Source organism: Protomyctophum bolini (assembly GCF_963924005.1).
Source record: "Protomyctophum bolini genome assembly, chromosome: 18".
In the NCBI taxonomy this organism is placed as follows: domain Eukaryota; kingdom Metazoa; phylum Chordata; class Actinopteri; order Myctophiformes; family Myctophidae; genus Protomyctophum; species Protomyctophum bolini.
The window spans coordinates 24835707-24849858 of NC_137879.1; the positions used below are offsets into that span (position 1 = coordinate 24835707).

A 14152-nucleotide genomic window follows, 5' to 3' on the forward strand; every position below is an offset into this window, starting at 1 on the left:
AAGTTCCAAAACAGCTAAAACACAAACTATTCTAAATTGATCATTTTCCCCAAATTGCCAAATTCCACAGATTTCCATATCCAATATTTGAAATCTTTCCATGTCCTTATTCTGTGATTTTGCCCTTTCAATCGTACGGGCCCAATAATCTTTAGTGCTGATAAGGAATGTTGTGTCATTTTGTCCAAGCCTTATGAAAACAACGATTTTTCCATCCAAACTGACTTATATTTCAGAAGATACATTTCACCAACAATGGTACAAATGTGTGGCTGAGGGACTGTGTGTGTGTGTGTGTGTGTGTGTGTGTGTGTGTGTGTGTGTGTGTGTGTGTGTGTGAGAGCGAGAGAGAGTGTCGCGCGCATGCATTCACTCACCTGGTGTGGCAGGAAGTGCACCTGAGTAACGGCAGCATTCTCGTCATGCAGACCCATGAATTCCACCCCTGGGGCACCATACCTGAACAATAGTCAAGGAACAACTGGCCGTGCATACATGCGCCTCATACTGGAGTGGACACACACACACACACACACACACACACACACACACACAGGAACACAAGGACAAAAGATACAGAACGTTTGTGTGCCTTGCATTCATACAGATAAACTGAGGCGCAGATGACGCAGTACTGTACATTTGTCATGCTGTGTGAAATAAGTACTTAGGATCATTACCATTTTGTTAGCATTAAAACAATCTATCCAGGCAGTCATTAAAAACAACACAATCTGCTCTGTTCCCTGAAGCATCTTGTTCTTGGCTAATAATAAATTCATTCACACATTTCCCTTTATGGGTCCCTAGTGTTATTTTATCACAAACAATCTCCCTCATTGTGTGCATGGATTAGTCTAACGAGAGAAGGCACTGGGGTTATCACAGCCAGCATGTGTGTGTGTATCTGGATGTGTGAATGGGTAGAGTGTACTGACTGGCTCCACCACGCTGTCAATAAGTATAATTGTGCGAGAGGCTATAGAGAGACAGACAAGAGACGCACACACAGAATTCAGTGTCTGAGAGTACTAGGCTGCATTGAGCAACAGCGTGGGAAAATTAAATACCTTCGTCAGGTGGCATTGTGAACGACAGACGAGGATTTAAGCAGAGTCACAGCCACGCATGAGTACTGCCCGTCTCAAGTTCAAACATGACACGCACGAAAACGTAAAACCTAATTGCACCTCGTGCCGTGCTGCTCACGTCCTCGCAGGAACGTAATACACGTGTTTGCACACACCCACTCCTCCTCCTTGCAGTAAAATCCCTAAGTGTTTATTTATCCAATCGTAGCCGAGGATATACAAACATAACGCTCAGGATTAGGCAGTATAGGAACCACAGAGGATACAGTTTGATGGCTCCGGAGCGGGAGCCTATGGCCAGGAGGTCCAGGGTGGGGCTGAAGCCCAGAGCACTAGGCTGGTGGGGGAATCCATGCTCCACGGTCTGAAAAATAAGTGAAATGTAGAACGAGGCAAGAAGCCAATATCAGGACAGGATGTGAGATAGGTGCAAAACAGGACACAAAAAGGGGGCGGGGGGTTACAGAACAGAAATAAGAAAAAAGTCCAAAATCAGGGCCATTATTTACCATTATCGCTTCACGTATACATGACTATGAATACACCATTGCTGCTGCTGCACTAGCACTATCACTTATTTATACAATCATATTGTTGAATCATATCGGCTGATAAGTGAGGTCTCTTACTTGCACACGAGTGTTATATAGACTACCGGTATATATATATACATCTTTCAGTGTACATTTTATACTGTTATCTGACTTTTTCCTTTGTACCTTTCCCAGTTCTTAAGACTATGTTTTGTAACTGCAAATCATTGGGAGCTAGTAAATAATTTCCCACCCACTCTTACACTGTAAACTTGTGATGTGACAATAAAACTTGGAAGTTCAAGGGTGGCTCAAAAATACAGATGGTTCTTCTTAGTCTCTCTTTATTAGTACCTTATTGAACTGGAAGAGCTCCTGTTTGATTCGGTCTCTTTGGGACTCCTGTCCATGTCGCCTGAACCTCCTCATCCTCTCAGACTGGAGCCAACAGGCCCAGTGCCACTACACACCGCCTGGACGACAGAGAGAAAAGAAAAATAACATTTAGTATAGAAAAGATGCACAGTATAAAGTATATACTTATTTTAATGAATAAAACTACAAAGAATGGTAGACTGTATCTTTGCATCTGCCCGTGTGAACGCAGCATAATGGAAGCCAGCGACATGAAGATACAAAGATGCATCGGACGTTTGTAGCTGCTGCAAAAGCTACAACAAAGTTGAGCTAGTTTCAACGTCAGCTACAAAGAAATCTTTTGAATCTTTTGCATCTGCCCGTGTGAACACAGGATTACTCCTGTGTCGGTTAGGGCACCTTCTGGTTTAAAGCCTAAAAGTTATTTGAAGCATAGTCGCATACTGTACAGGACAGATGATGTGGAGCCCGGCCACTATATTGTTATTCAGACACTGTGGCAATAACCTTTTAATCTGGAAAGGCCATAAACTAGATCACCGTCATTCTGATTCATTAAATTCAGATTATAAATTCTGAGTTGAGAGGGGGGAGGTTGGCTAGGAATGTGATCAAAGAGATGACAGCAGTTCAGACCCCTGGAATGAAAGTAAAATGTTCTTGGAACAGCCAAAGGGAAGTAGAATTACAACGATTGTCTGTGGAATGAAGGAACAAGCTTTGGAGTCATGCAGACTCAGGTAGCTCAGTGTGTGACAGTGTTCACTGACAAGGCTGATGATAATGAGAGACAGGAATTTTCTGGGCAAAGTCAGCCCCCCCATGCACGCACACACACGCACACACACACACACACACACACACACACGAGAAACTATTGTTTTGCCACAGTAACCACACAAGCACATTTAAGTGCTTTATAGAGTTGAACGTAATCGACGCAGAAAGCTTCAACCAACGGAGGGGTGGAGAAATTTCTCTCGTCCAGTCCGTGCCTTACATCGTCCGTCAATCTGGGAACAACTCCCAATACCACGCAACAACGCAACGCAGTCGGAGAACAGTACCACTGGCGACCTTTGGCAGCAGAAAGCCGAAATGCTTTCCTCCTCTGCTCCTAGCCCCAGGCCCCCCTCTTTCTGAAAGAGGAAGCCACTTCGGTAAACCTAGACGTAAACACGGAACAGCATGGATAGGGCCAAATGTCAGGGATGAATTTTTGACCAAATCCAGCCCTGGTGATTATCAGGTCCAAACGGAATCCGTGGCCGGTGTTCTGACGAGAACTCTGTGGAATAACCGGAGAACAGTGTGTACAAGCTCTGATAGTTGTGTATAATTTATCGTCTCATATGCTTCCATTTGGTGACAATGTGACCGTTTACAGATGCGACCAACACTGTTTGTAATGTTTATAACTTTATATCACCACTCGAATCTCAAGATATCATGTCGAGTCATTTTAATAAAACATTTTCACATCCATCTGCCATCTAGTGGATGAATCGTACTACAGTGCACGTCGTAGTTAATGAATCGGATACATAAGCAATGCACTCTGTATGGACACTAATAACCTTGCGTGCATTGTGTGTCTTCTCTCACTCCCAACGCAAGTCTGTCGAGGCCTTTAGCAGGCACACGCATGCTGATGAAAACACCCGTCATAGAAGAGGGCTGGTTCTTTTTAGCAAGAAAAGAGGGTAAAATCACAGGAAGGGAGAGAGAAAAGTACACAACCATCCGAACAAAAAATGTATAGGCATCTTTGTTGATATCTGGTATCATACCACCAGAACATAGTAATCTTCTGCTAGTACATATCATTCTGTTCAGCATATTCAAATGTAAAAACTAAAATACAAATACACTCTGAATGCCAATATAATAAAATGAGAGATTACAAGCTGAACCTACATTCAGTCACACTCCACACTGATGAAGGCTGGATAGCCGAAACGTTTGTCCCTGTTCAAATATGAAATAAACCATTTCCTGATAAGATTTTGTTTGTATTTGTGCTGCCATGGGGATGTGTAGGGGGGGGGGGAATATATGCCAATAATTGTTTTGAAATTACTTCTTTTTACTGTAAAGAAAATCAATAAACATATGTTTAAAAAAGAATATATGAAATAAACAATTTGAACTGAAGTCTTGGTGTGTGCGACCCACTACCGTTATTTCTTAAGCTGAAGCTTATAAAATCAATATGAACTTTGAAGCAGAAGATTTCGGTTCGAGTCATCATTTGATTAAGGATGCGACCAAAATGTGAGCCATTAATGTTATTATCAATCTTACTAATCTCCTAAATCAAACAAATCAAAGTAATCAGTTGTAAAAACAAAATTACCGGTTAATTAAAAAAAAATCACAAATAAATACAAAATAAGCAATCTACAACAAGCTCAGAAAGCATCACCATGATGCGACACGGTGTGAGCTTTCAGATCGGCTATTTTAGCCTGACACTGTTGAACAACAGAGTATAAAATATGGCAGTGGTATCACACAATAGAGTTACTCAATTATGAAACATTTGGTAGCATTTACTTGGGTCGATTCTTGATTGAGTATTGAGAAAAGATTCATAAAAAACGCAACTTGTTTCGATTAATTGAAAAGGTCAGAACAACTTTTGTTGCAGGCCTAAAGGATGCAATGAAACACCTACCTTTCCCTACCATTTAGCCAAGATAATTTAACTGGGTCCCATCAGGTCTGTCTGTCTCTTTACTCTCTTATCATAATATCATATCCTAGAGATACAGTACTTCTGGGTCATTTGGTGAACTCCGGGGGGGGAGACTATTCAGAACCCAACTTGATTTCCTCACCTCAGAGGAATGGATCTACAAAGCTCTATCACGTGAAGGAAACCACATGTTAACCGCATGTTAAGGGCCTCAAAGCCTCATTGCATGCGTTTTCTCTGCACAGGAACTCAAAAGCTATCCGTTTCTCCTTGCCGAGTGACGCCAAGGAATGTCCACGTCAAGAAAGTGCGAACAGAGGTTATAGTTTTATGCGTGCAGGTTGAGCCAATAGGCTTCATTTCTGATGATTCGGGAGAAAAGAAATAACAGTAAAATAGGAAAAATCAGACAAGTCACTCAGCAAGACATATGATACACATATATAAATATAAAATCACAAGTCCATGACACAGGCCTAAGCTATGAGTCACAATTTTCCATCCAAACCAGCTCATTTCTTCTCAGTCCAAATCGAGACATAGCTCAGTTATTACCCTCATATCAGCGCCACTGGCTTACTCATTTCTGGCATTCACAGACTTCCCAAGTAAACTTCCTCAGAAAGGACAACAGTTGGGCAACTTGGTTCCTGATAGGCCTAGGGGGTTCAAACGGGTTCAGCAGTCACTGGTTGCCAAATTGTACAGTGTCTGGACTGGTGGCATCTGGAATGTTTTATCAGACAGAGTGAAACTCTGAGCCAATAGAGAATTTCAGTCATCATGAATCATGTGGACTATCAGGTAGAAATGCTACAGTAAACAGAACTTAAAAAGTGCACACCAGAGACAGCAGTGCACAGGTCCCCGCCAGGTCAGTTAGGTTTTTGTGACCTCCTGGTGGCGCTATAATAGGCCATTCACGGCAATCAAACCTGCTGGTGGCGCTAACAGGCTAACATTGGCTAACAGGCCAGTGTGAAAAGGGTGGCATTTGTTCCTCGAGAATGTGGGTGCGGGAATGTGCGTGCAAAAACTGACCAATCCTGCAAACTTTGGAAGCCGATCTTGGCCAATGACGATGGAATATGGAAAAATCTGTATTGATCACATACGGTGTACCGATTTGCGTGATGCTTGGACAAAATCTGTAGCGCAATATAAAAAAACGTGTTTGGCAAAAATCTGCCTCATGGTGGCACTAGATCTGAAAAATTCAGCCCAGGCAGAGGTTCTGAGAGTGTGTATTGTTTCGCAGAGACCGGGCCAACAGTGCTCACAGACAGACACACACACACACACACACACACACACACACACACACACACACACACACACACACACACACACAGAGAGAGAGAAACAGTCTCGGCCATGCCTTCGGCCTGGCGGAGACAATAACCAACGTAGCTCTTACACTGTTGTCAATCACAAGGGAGAAGCAGCAGTGGGACAGGCCTGTTGTCCTTGCAGACATGAGCATGTGGGTGTTTTTGTGCATACGCACGTTACTTGTCCCACAAGAGCCAGTGGAGCAGAAAGAGGGAGCTCAAAGCCATAAGCCTTGCTAACAATGGCAGGGTGGGAGGTCTTTTTCACACATTAAGAAATGTGGCTTCCATGGACTCCTTCGACTAGGATAAGAATCCCCTGATGGAAAAACAACACCCACGGCAATGTTTGGTAATCAATAAGTATGGACCAACTTGTTTTATCATACAAAGTGTATCATCCCATAGCCATAACTTTTCTCAACACGTATATCTATTCTACGTCCGAGCATAGACATGGTAACGCCCCGCCTGCCTCCGATTGGCCTACAGACACTGCCCGAGTGACCGTCTTGCCCCAATGGTCTCACCAGACTGTCCTCCGAGACCCGAGGTTACTAGACAGTAAGTACAAGTACAAGAGAATGACAGCTTGACAACTCTATTTTTGTAGAGGCAAACTTATATTATTTATGCCGTTTGTTTTGATTGAATGATTGAACACATTTGTATGATTTGATTTGGGTGTGTTCTAAATGAAAGTGTTAGTGTCTATCTAATTATAGTAAACTAATATTATACTAAAAAAGATAAAGATCAAGGGAAAAGAGACTTTTACAGTACAATAATGTTTTAAGTTTACACTGTACACATGTAAAATAAAACGGCATAAACAATATATTAGTTTGCCTCTCACTTAGCCTACAAATATGCCCAATGTGCTGACTTTATCACATTTGTGATGACGGCTATGGCCATTTTTAGACCAAGGAATGTTTTTTGTGCAAAACTAATGCTTGGAATGGATTCAGAATGATGAAAACCCCCTAGTTTGACACGTCACATGCTACTTAAAGCACAATGAAATTTAGAACATTTTGCCATATATTGGTTGTTGATGGTACCCCAACTTTCAGCAGCTGTCTTTTTGACAGCTTTTGACAGCTCCCCTAGGGTGGTTGAATATAAACCAATGTGGGATATGTTAGTAGAGACACCTTTACAAACACATTGGTGAAGAACATTCTTGGTAAGAACTTTATTCCCAGGTTTTATTAATATCCCCTGACTATGTTATCTGGTCGTCAGCTACAAAATCTGATTTGAAAAAGTTGCAGATTGCTCAGAATAAAGTGGCTCGTCTGGCACTAGGCTGTTCATACCGGACAAGTATTAGTTATATGCACGAACATCCGGCATGGCCAATGGTTGAAAAGAAATTAGCAGTGAGTCTTCTAATGCTACTGCAGAACATTATTTCCACTGGTAAGCCATATGTAGCTTGGCTCACCAGTTAAAAATGACTTCTGAACATGGTTACAACAACAGGGGAGCAGCTTCTGGCAACATAAGAATAAAAACACCAAAATCAAACTGTCTTAAACACACACAAGTATGTGTGTGTGTGTGTGTGTATATATATATATATATATATATATATATATATATATATATATATACACACACACACAGTACACACACACACACACACACACACACTTTGACAGCATATATATATATGGAATGCTCTGCCCACAAATATAGAATATCAAGAGATACCTTGCTAATTTGCCAAGTACATAACATTATACATTTATTTTTATTTTAAATTGTATTTTTAGTTATTATTTAGTTAGTATTCAGGATCCCAGGAAGACTAGAGGCTCAGTCATGCGTCTCTAATGGGGATCCTTCAATAAACATAAACATATCGCTTGGACGTAGAATAGATATACACGTTCTCAACTTCAGTCCTGACTCCTGGGGAACCAGACTACTTTATAAGAGCCTAGTCATTATATTGATCATGTGTCTCTTAGGTTTAAATTACTCTCCAACAAGAGAGGTCAAATGAAAACCATCAGTGTTCTTTAGTCTCCAGGAGCAGAGTTGAAATCCATTGCCTGCAGATGGTTTCCATGTTCCATTGTTTCCTTGGTTAGTTAGCTAACCCAACAACTGTTTGATTTAATTGCCAGGCAGGGCAACGGTTACAAAAAAGGAAGTTCAAAGGTAGGTGGCATTACCATTTTAAAGGGTCTAGAAAAGTAAACGTACACACAGTGTTTCCTTCCACAGTGTTCAGACATGTTAAGCCCACGACAGTCCAAGTGGATTAATTGTGGCCTTTCCAATAACTTGAGACATTCAAGTGCAGCTTTAACTAGCTATTAAATGCACTGGAGAGTATTATAATACACCCACACCCAGTACTTATCAGGGCAGGGGCTCAGCTTTAAATGAACAGCACAATTAGCTTGGCAGAGCCATGTTTAATACCGTCAGATAATATGTCACTCTCCTCATTTGCTCCCAAAGTTTACAGCTTTGATTTAAGGTGCATCTGTGCCTATGTGTATATAGAAAGATATTAAACTCAAGGCTTTAACCTATTTGTTAACCATGGGTCAACAATTTAGCAATACTTGAGACTTTGGAGAACTGCTATGTTACAGTTGCTAAGTCTAAAAAGAAGCGGAATGTCATATGAGATATTAGAGCAATTTTGAGGTTGGTTAGAATATTGTAGAGGAAAATGGCAAAACCATACACGATTAACTTTTCCACAGCGGGACAGGTTTGGCGGGGATCATGTGGACACTACAGCATGTTTGACTGTGCATACTACACAAGCTTTGTTTGCCTTTGTTAGCCTGTGAACGGCGTTCGAAAATTAGCAGGGAAGTCCGTAGAAAAACGGCTTCCATCAGTTTCAGGTCATTCTGAAAAACAATGTCATGGGCGAGTGACAGAGAACCAGAGTGGCCTATACCCATTCAAGCCAAACGCTGAGCAATAGCCCATGCTAATTCTCACCTGTTGACCTGTTTAATACAAATGTCAGAAAGAAGAGAAGGTTTCAACTTTGCAAGCTACATTTATGTCGTTACAAGCTTTTACTTAATGTGTTAAGAACTTGTGTAAGGGTCCAAAAATCTTTAGGAGCCCTATTCAACATCACGGGATGCTTGCGTTGTCTGCACTTCACTTGAGACCAGAGTGCCGACACAAAGTGTGAGCTACTGTTGGAAGAACAAATGGTCATAAATTCCCACGGATGTAAAATGCAAGAGATGGTAATAAATTCCTTGAGTAATGTTAAATGCAATTATGCAACATACTGTGTCACTGTGTGTGTGTTCTATCTATCTCACATCTACACCCACACAAAATGCCCTGGAAAAAAACACTCAGAATGCAGAATTGGCCCAGAGATGTGTGGCAAATCCTTCAGCTGTCCACACTCTACAATATAATTCCCAAAACCAGTCAGTCTGAATTAATTAGAAGCATTGCTGTTGTCTACTATTGCTATGAGTATGATCTAGTGAGGTCATCAAATTCCCAGCCTATCAAGGGAACCATCTGACTGGAGAAGGGAGTCAATGGAGGAAAGAAAATGTCCTAAACGTGCCTGGACATGGCAACAACAAGAGCAGTAAACTAGAGTAGCCCAACAACGCTGCAGAGAGTTCCGACTTAAACAACATAGTTAACATACTAACCCAGCGTAAGAATGATTGGCCCGGAAATGCTTGGCATTCAAAAAATTCTGCTTATGGGCTTATGCAATGGTTGGCTATGTCAGCACTTGCTGAGACAGAGAGAAAAAAGGCTGATAGTACTAATGAGCCGCTCCCTTGACAAACTCTTCATTTACCAAAAAAAGAAAAAGGGTCTAGCTTAAGTTCACAATGTCAAAAGCCAGGCTATAAAATCAATTTCACACATTCTGAGAAAAACTTGCTTGGCGGCTATAATGTGCAATTAAGATACACAGTCTGAGAGAATTAGCTCTGTGAGCAAATGAGGCATTCCCCTCAATCAGATCACACCAAACAAGCTTTCTTTCTTTTCATTTGCAATAATAGCATCAACAATACAAAGAAACAAGGGGTGCAGGATGAAACCTGTGACACTTCAGAGATCCATGATGACTGGGCAGCTTGGCTATTCTTGGCAGTGATGATGACATCTCTTCTCACACTCATTATCAAATGATATGATCGGTATAACAGGTCACCAACAAGTGTGTGTGTGTGTGTGTGTGTGTGTGTGTGTTACAGCCAGTGCTCACTCAGCTAAGACCAAGAAGTCTGTATGTGAAATGTAAATTCCCTCCCTGTGTTTACAGAGAGAAGAATGTAGCTAATAAGAGGGGCGAGAGGGAGGCGTGTTCATCATGATCGTGAACGCTACAGAAAAACATTGTGGAGATGCTTCCTACCGCAGCTCATCTTCTGCACGGTCCCTTACTTACACAACAGAAATAAGATCTTGTCAGTTTAGGGTGTGGTTGGCAGGATGTCAATGTCCCAACAACCCCCACCACCCCCTTTTCCTGTAATCAGACCCAGAGGGTGGTGATGGTGGGTCAGGAGCACAGGTTTACATTGGTACAGCAAGGCTCCTCAGTCCTCACCTCACTGTCAACTCAACTGCCCTGACATAATCAATTGAAAAAGTTTTATTTTGGCTAGGGATGCACCGAAAGGGAAATTCTTGGCCGAAACCGAATATCTAATATTGGAAACAGTTCACTATTATGGGTCCATAAAACATTTATTCAGCTCTTCCGAAAATGCATTTTTAGACATTTTCTGCCGAATATTTTCTGCGGACGAATATTCGGTGCATCACTACTTTTGGCCTTTACTTACTTTGTATTTAAAGGAGACAAGGACCCCAAAAAATATATGAAATTGGCCGCCGACCTCCATCTGAAAATATGTTGTTCGAGGGATCCCCCAGAAGCAAAGATTCGAGTTATAAACATTCGCTATGAAAGAATATATATTCAAAGATTTGCACCACATTTTCATGATTTTTCCAATAGCTAAAGTATAACTTAAAACACCAAAAGGGGTTCCCGTCCTGAATGGGTTGACTCGGTATTACGGACTGTATGGTGTTCGACTGCGTTTTGACTTAATACATCTCATAAAGCAGAAAAATTCAATTTAGTAGAGGACAGGGCATTTTATAGCTTTCTCAACTTCCCATTGCTGTCTCATTAGTAAACCACAGACAAAGCTTTTACCGGCTTGGTAAATCTCTTCCACATTGCCGAGGTAAAACAGGAATCGGATGAAAGAGGTAACAGAACTACCCAGCATCATGACTGAGGATGCTTGGGGTCTTAACCCGATGATAAATTAGTTAAGAGCAGTGGTGGAAGAAGTTGAGTCAGATTTGTTTTACTTGAGTTAGAGTAGCAATAACACAATGTATAAACTAAAGAACAATAACACAATGTATAAATACTCTGAACTAGTTACTTTTAGCAGGGAGTAATGTACTGGTAATATGTAAAGTAAAAATCACACCTGTGTGTAAGGGGGTAAGTAAGGGGCACTCTTGACATACATCATCTCATTCTGGCAAATCACAATTTGCGTTTTCACTTTTGTCTTTAGTTTGTGTACACTCTCTACACTAGTTTTTACACAAACACTCAAAACTAGTCATAGGTGGTGGTAGCAAAACAATGTTTGTGTTACTGTTAACACAAACTCCCCCTCCAATGCATGGCTTTCCGAAATTACATTATGTCATGTGTGAGTCAATTCTATGGACTTTAATGTTTGTTTAAGGGTAGTTATGATGTAATTTTTTGCCAGCCAAGTCTAGTGACTTTAATGTTTTTTAGGACAACAAAAGACGTCATCTGAATACTGTCCTCGAGGCGCCCCTTAGTTCACGTGTGATTTTAAATAAATCATATATTTCAGTTTTTGAGTAACTTTCCAACACAAATGGTGAAGAGGTGCACATCCACAAATTGCAACGGGTGCAGGATCCAAAAAAATAACTGAAAAAAAAGAGGAGATCCGCAAACAAAAAATATTTTGGGAGCTTTTAAAACGGTGTGCGGATCTCCTCTCTTCTAACTTTCCAACACTGCCAAGGACTGACACACTGTTCTGGTTGTCCTGTCCAGAGCCACAGCTCCGACTATTGCCACCATTTGGTCATGAGCATATGGGTCTGACCAACTTAAAAGTTAAAACATGGCCCGCTATGGCCTCAAGGGACTCAAAGGAGTGCGGTGCTGGCCATCGAGTAGTTCGGATATCCAGTTGTCCAGAACCAATATGCACAAGTTCCAATATATGAGCTGCTCAGCATATTGATGACATCTCCAATCCATGTATGGGAATAAAATGGACAAAGACTGACAGGTACATGACAAAGCCCCCCAAACACTACGACTCAGACATATTGGTTGGATCGGCAGTGCGATGTAGGTGTGAGGCCCAAACTCTAGATGCGAGGGCTCTAGTAAACCTCTAGTATTCTCAATCTACAACGTAAAAGCCAGCCAGGGACGTGGTGGGCTGGGCCTCTACTTCAGCCTGGGAAATGGAGTTGGAAAGGCCCCTTCGGCTGCACGCTGGTACACTTTAGTACACTCTAAAGTAAATATACTTTGTGTATACTGTGATGTGCTTTGTTGCTAGTGGAAACATTCTTGTCTTTATACTCTTATCATTTCTACAAGTAAAATTGTGGATACAGAACATAGCTAACTCAAGGCTAACTGTCAACATATCAGAGATACGCATTATGTATCTCTGATATTTTGACCTGCACTCTGACCTGGCCGACCCATGAGGGGATATTTATTTTGCCTTCACCAACAATAGTTTCAGGTGGACCTTACCATGCTGGTGTAAGGACACTAGGTTCGTTGAGAACAAAGGCTGTTTGTTTAGTTGGCCTTGCACTGGATGCAGGTGGGAGTTGGAAGGACACTGCTCAACTGTCCTTCACTTATCTGCCCATAGAGTAACTAGTAACTTCCTGATGTGCACCTGTTTTGCCTCTCAAAATGAATAAAGGGGATAGTGTGAGGTATATGAGATGTAATGCATTTACAGAATAGAAAATAGCATGCCACAAAGTCTAACTGTGACAGCTTCACCTACTTCTGCCGTTGTGTACTACAATAGCTTTGTCAGAAGAACTAAGAACGTCTATATTCCAATTTGGTGTAATTGTATTTCTACTGTGAGGGTCGAGGTCAGATTGTTGTCGTTTGGTTCATTGCATAGTCGAAAACTGGACAAACCGGTGAGGCAGCTAGCACTCTCTCACTCTCACACAACCAACCACATACACACACACAACCACATACACACACACACACACACGCCCCCCTCCCCAAACAGACTATTACTCATGGATGAAACCAGACCGTTGACTCAAATAGATTACTACAAGGAGGAAGGCAGACACACCTTTCTGAATCCATCCACCACCACACTCCTCTAGCCAAACTTTCCGTTTCCTTTATTATGCAAATGTATCTATACAAACTGAACTTGACTTCAGCCTCGGGTTTACTAATAGAAGAAACACCACAGCACTTTCTTCTGCCTGCTATCAGTTATCCTCTCCACAAGCCATGTCTAAATTAAATGAATGAGAGTTGACGTGACGAGCTTACTCACTGACCCAAGTTAAGCACACATGCTAGCATGCTAACGGCAGCTATGCTAGTTGGTCCACTGCACCAGATTAGCTGGATTTAGTTGAATATTGATTATGGCTCGTTAGCTAGCTCTGTGAGATTACTAGCTAGCATTGCTCGCATTAGCAGCATGAGTTGAGTTGCATTTGTATTCAGACAACACTGATTTCAAGTTGAGGCTACTGGTTAAAGCGTTTGTTTGTTGGGTCGGCATCATCAAAAACACCTGTGGGTGACCACTGACCAGACAGGCGCGTCGTCGCTCGGCGAAAATGACGTACCGTACATTCATTCACCTGAAAAAAATACGTATATTGTTATTTAGAGTGTGGGGGGGGAAGTGTAAACGCAACTCGTGTCGACACTTTTCAGCCGAAATAACATCGCTACGCCCAAAAAGAACATATCTCCGAGCAAAAGACGCGTCGCTAGTTTGTAGATCAGTTGTAGTCCCGTACAAAAATAGCTGTTTTTGACAAGCGACACCG

General features: G+C 41.7%; 1 protein-coding gene across 2 annotated transcripts in view; it reads right to left on the reverse strand.

Annotated features, from left to right (window-relative positions):
• The window catches only part of llgl2 (LLGL scribble cell polarity complex component 2), a 32354-nt gene that overhangs the window by 17825 nt on the left and 377 nt on the right, over window positions 1–14152 (reverse strand). For both annotated transcript variants that reach the window (XM_080789737.1, XM_080789736.1), the window contains exons 2-4: window positions 1979–2097; window positions 1358–1455; window positions 378–459 (exon numbers count right to left, since the gene is read on the reverse strand). In XM_080789737.1, the coding sequence (XP_080645863.1) occupies window positions 378–459; window positions 1358–1455; window positions 1979–2053 (255 nt within the window). In that variant the 5' untranslated portion in view covers window positions 2054–2097. The remainder of the gene's footprint in view (window positions 1–377; window positions 460–1357; window positions 1456–1978; window positions 2098–14152) is intronic.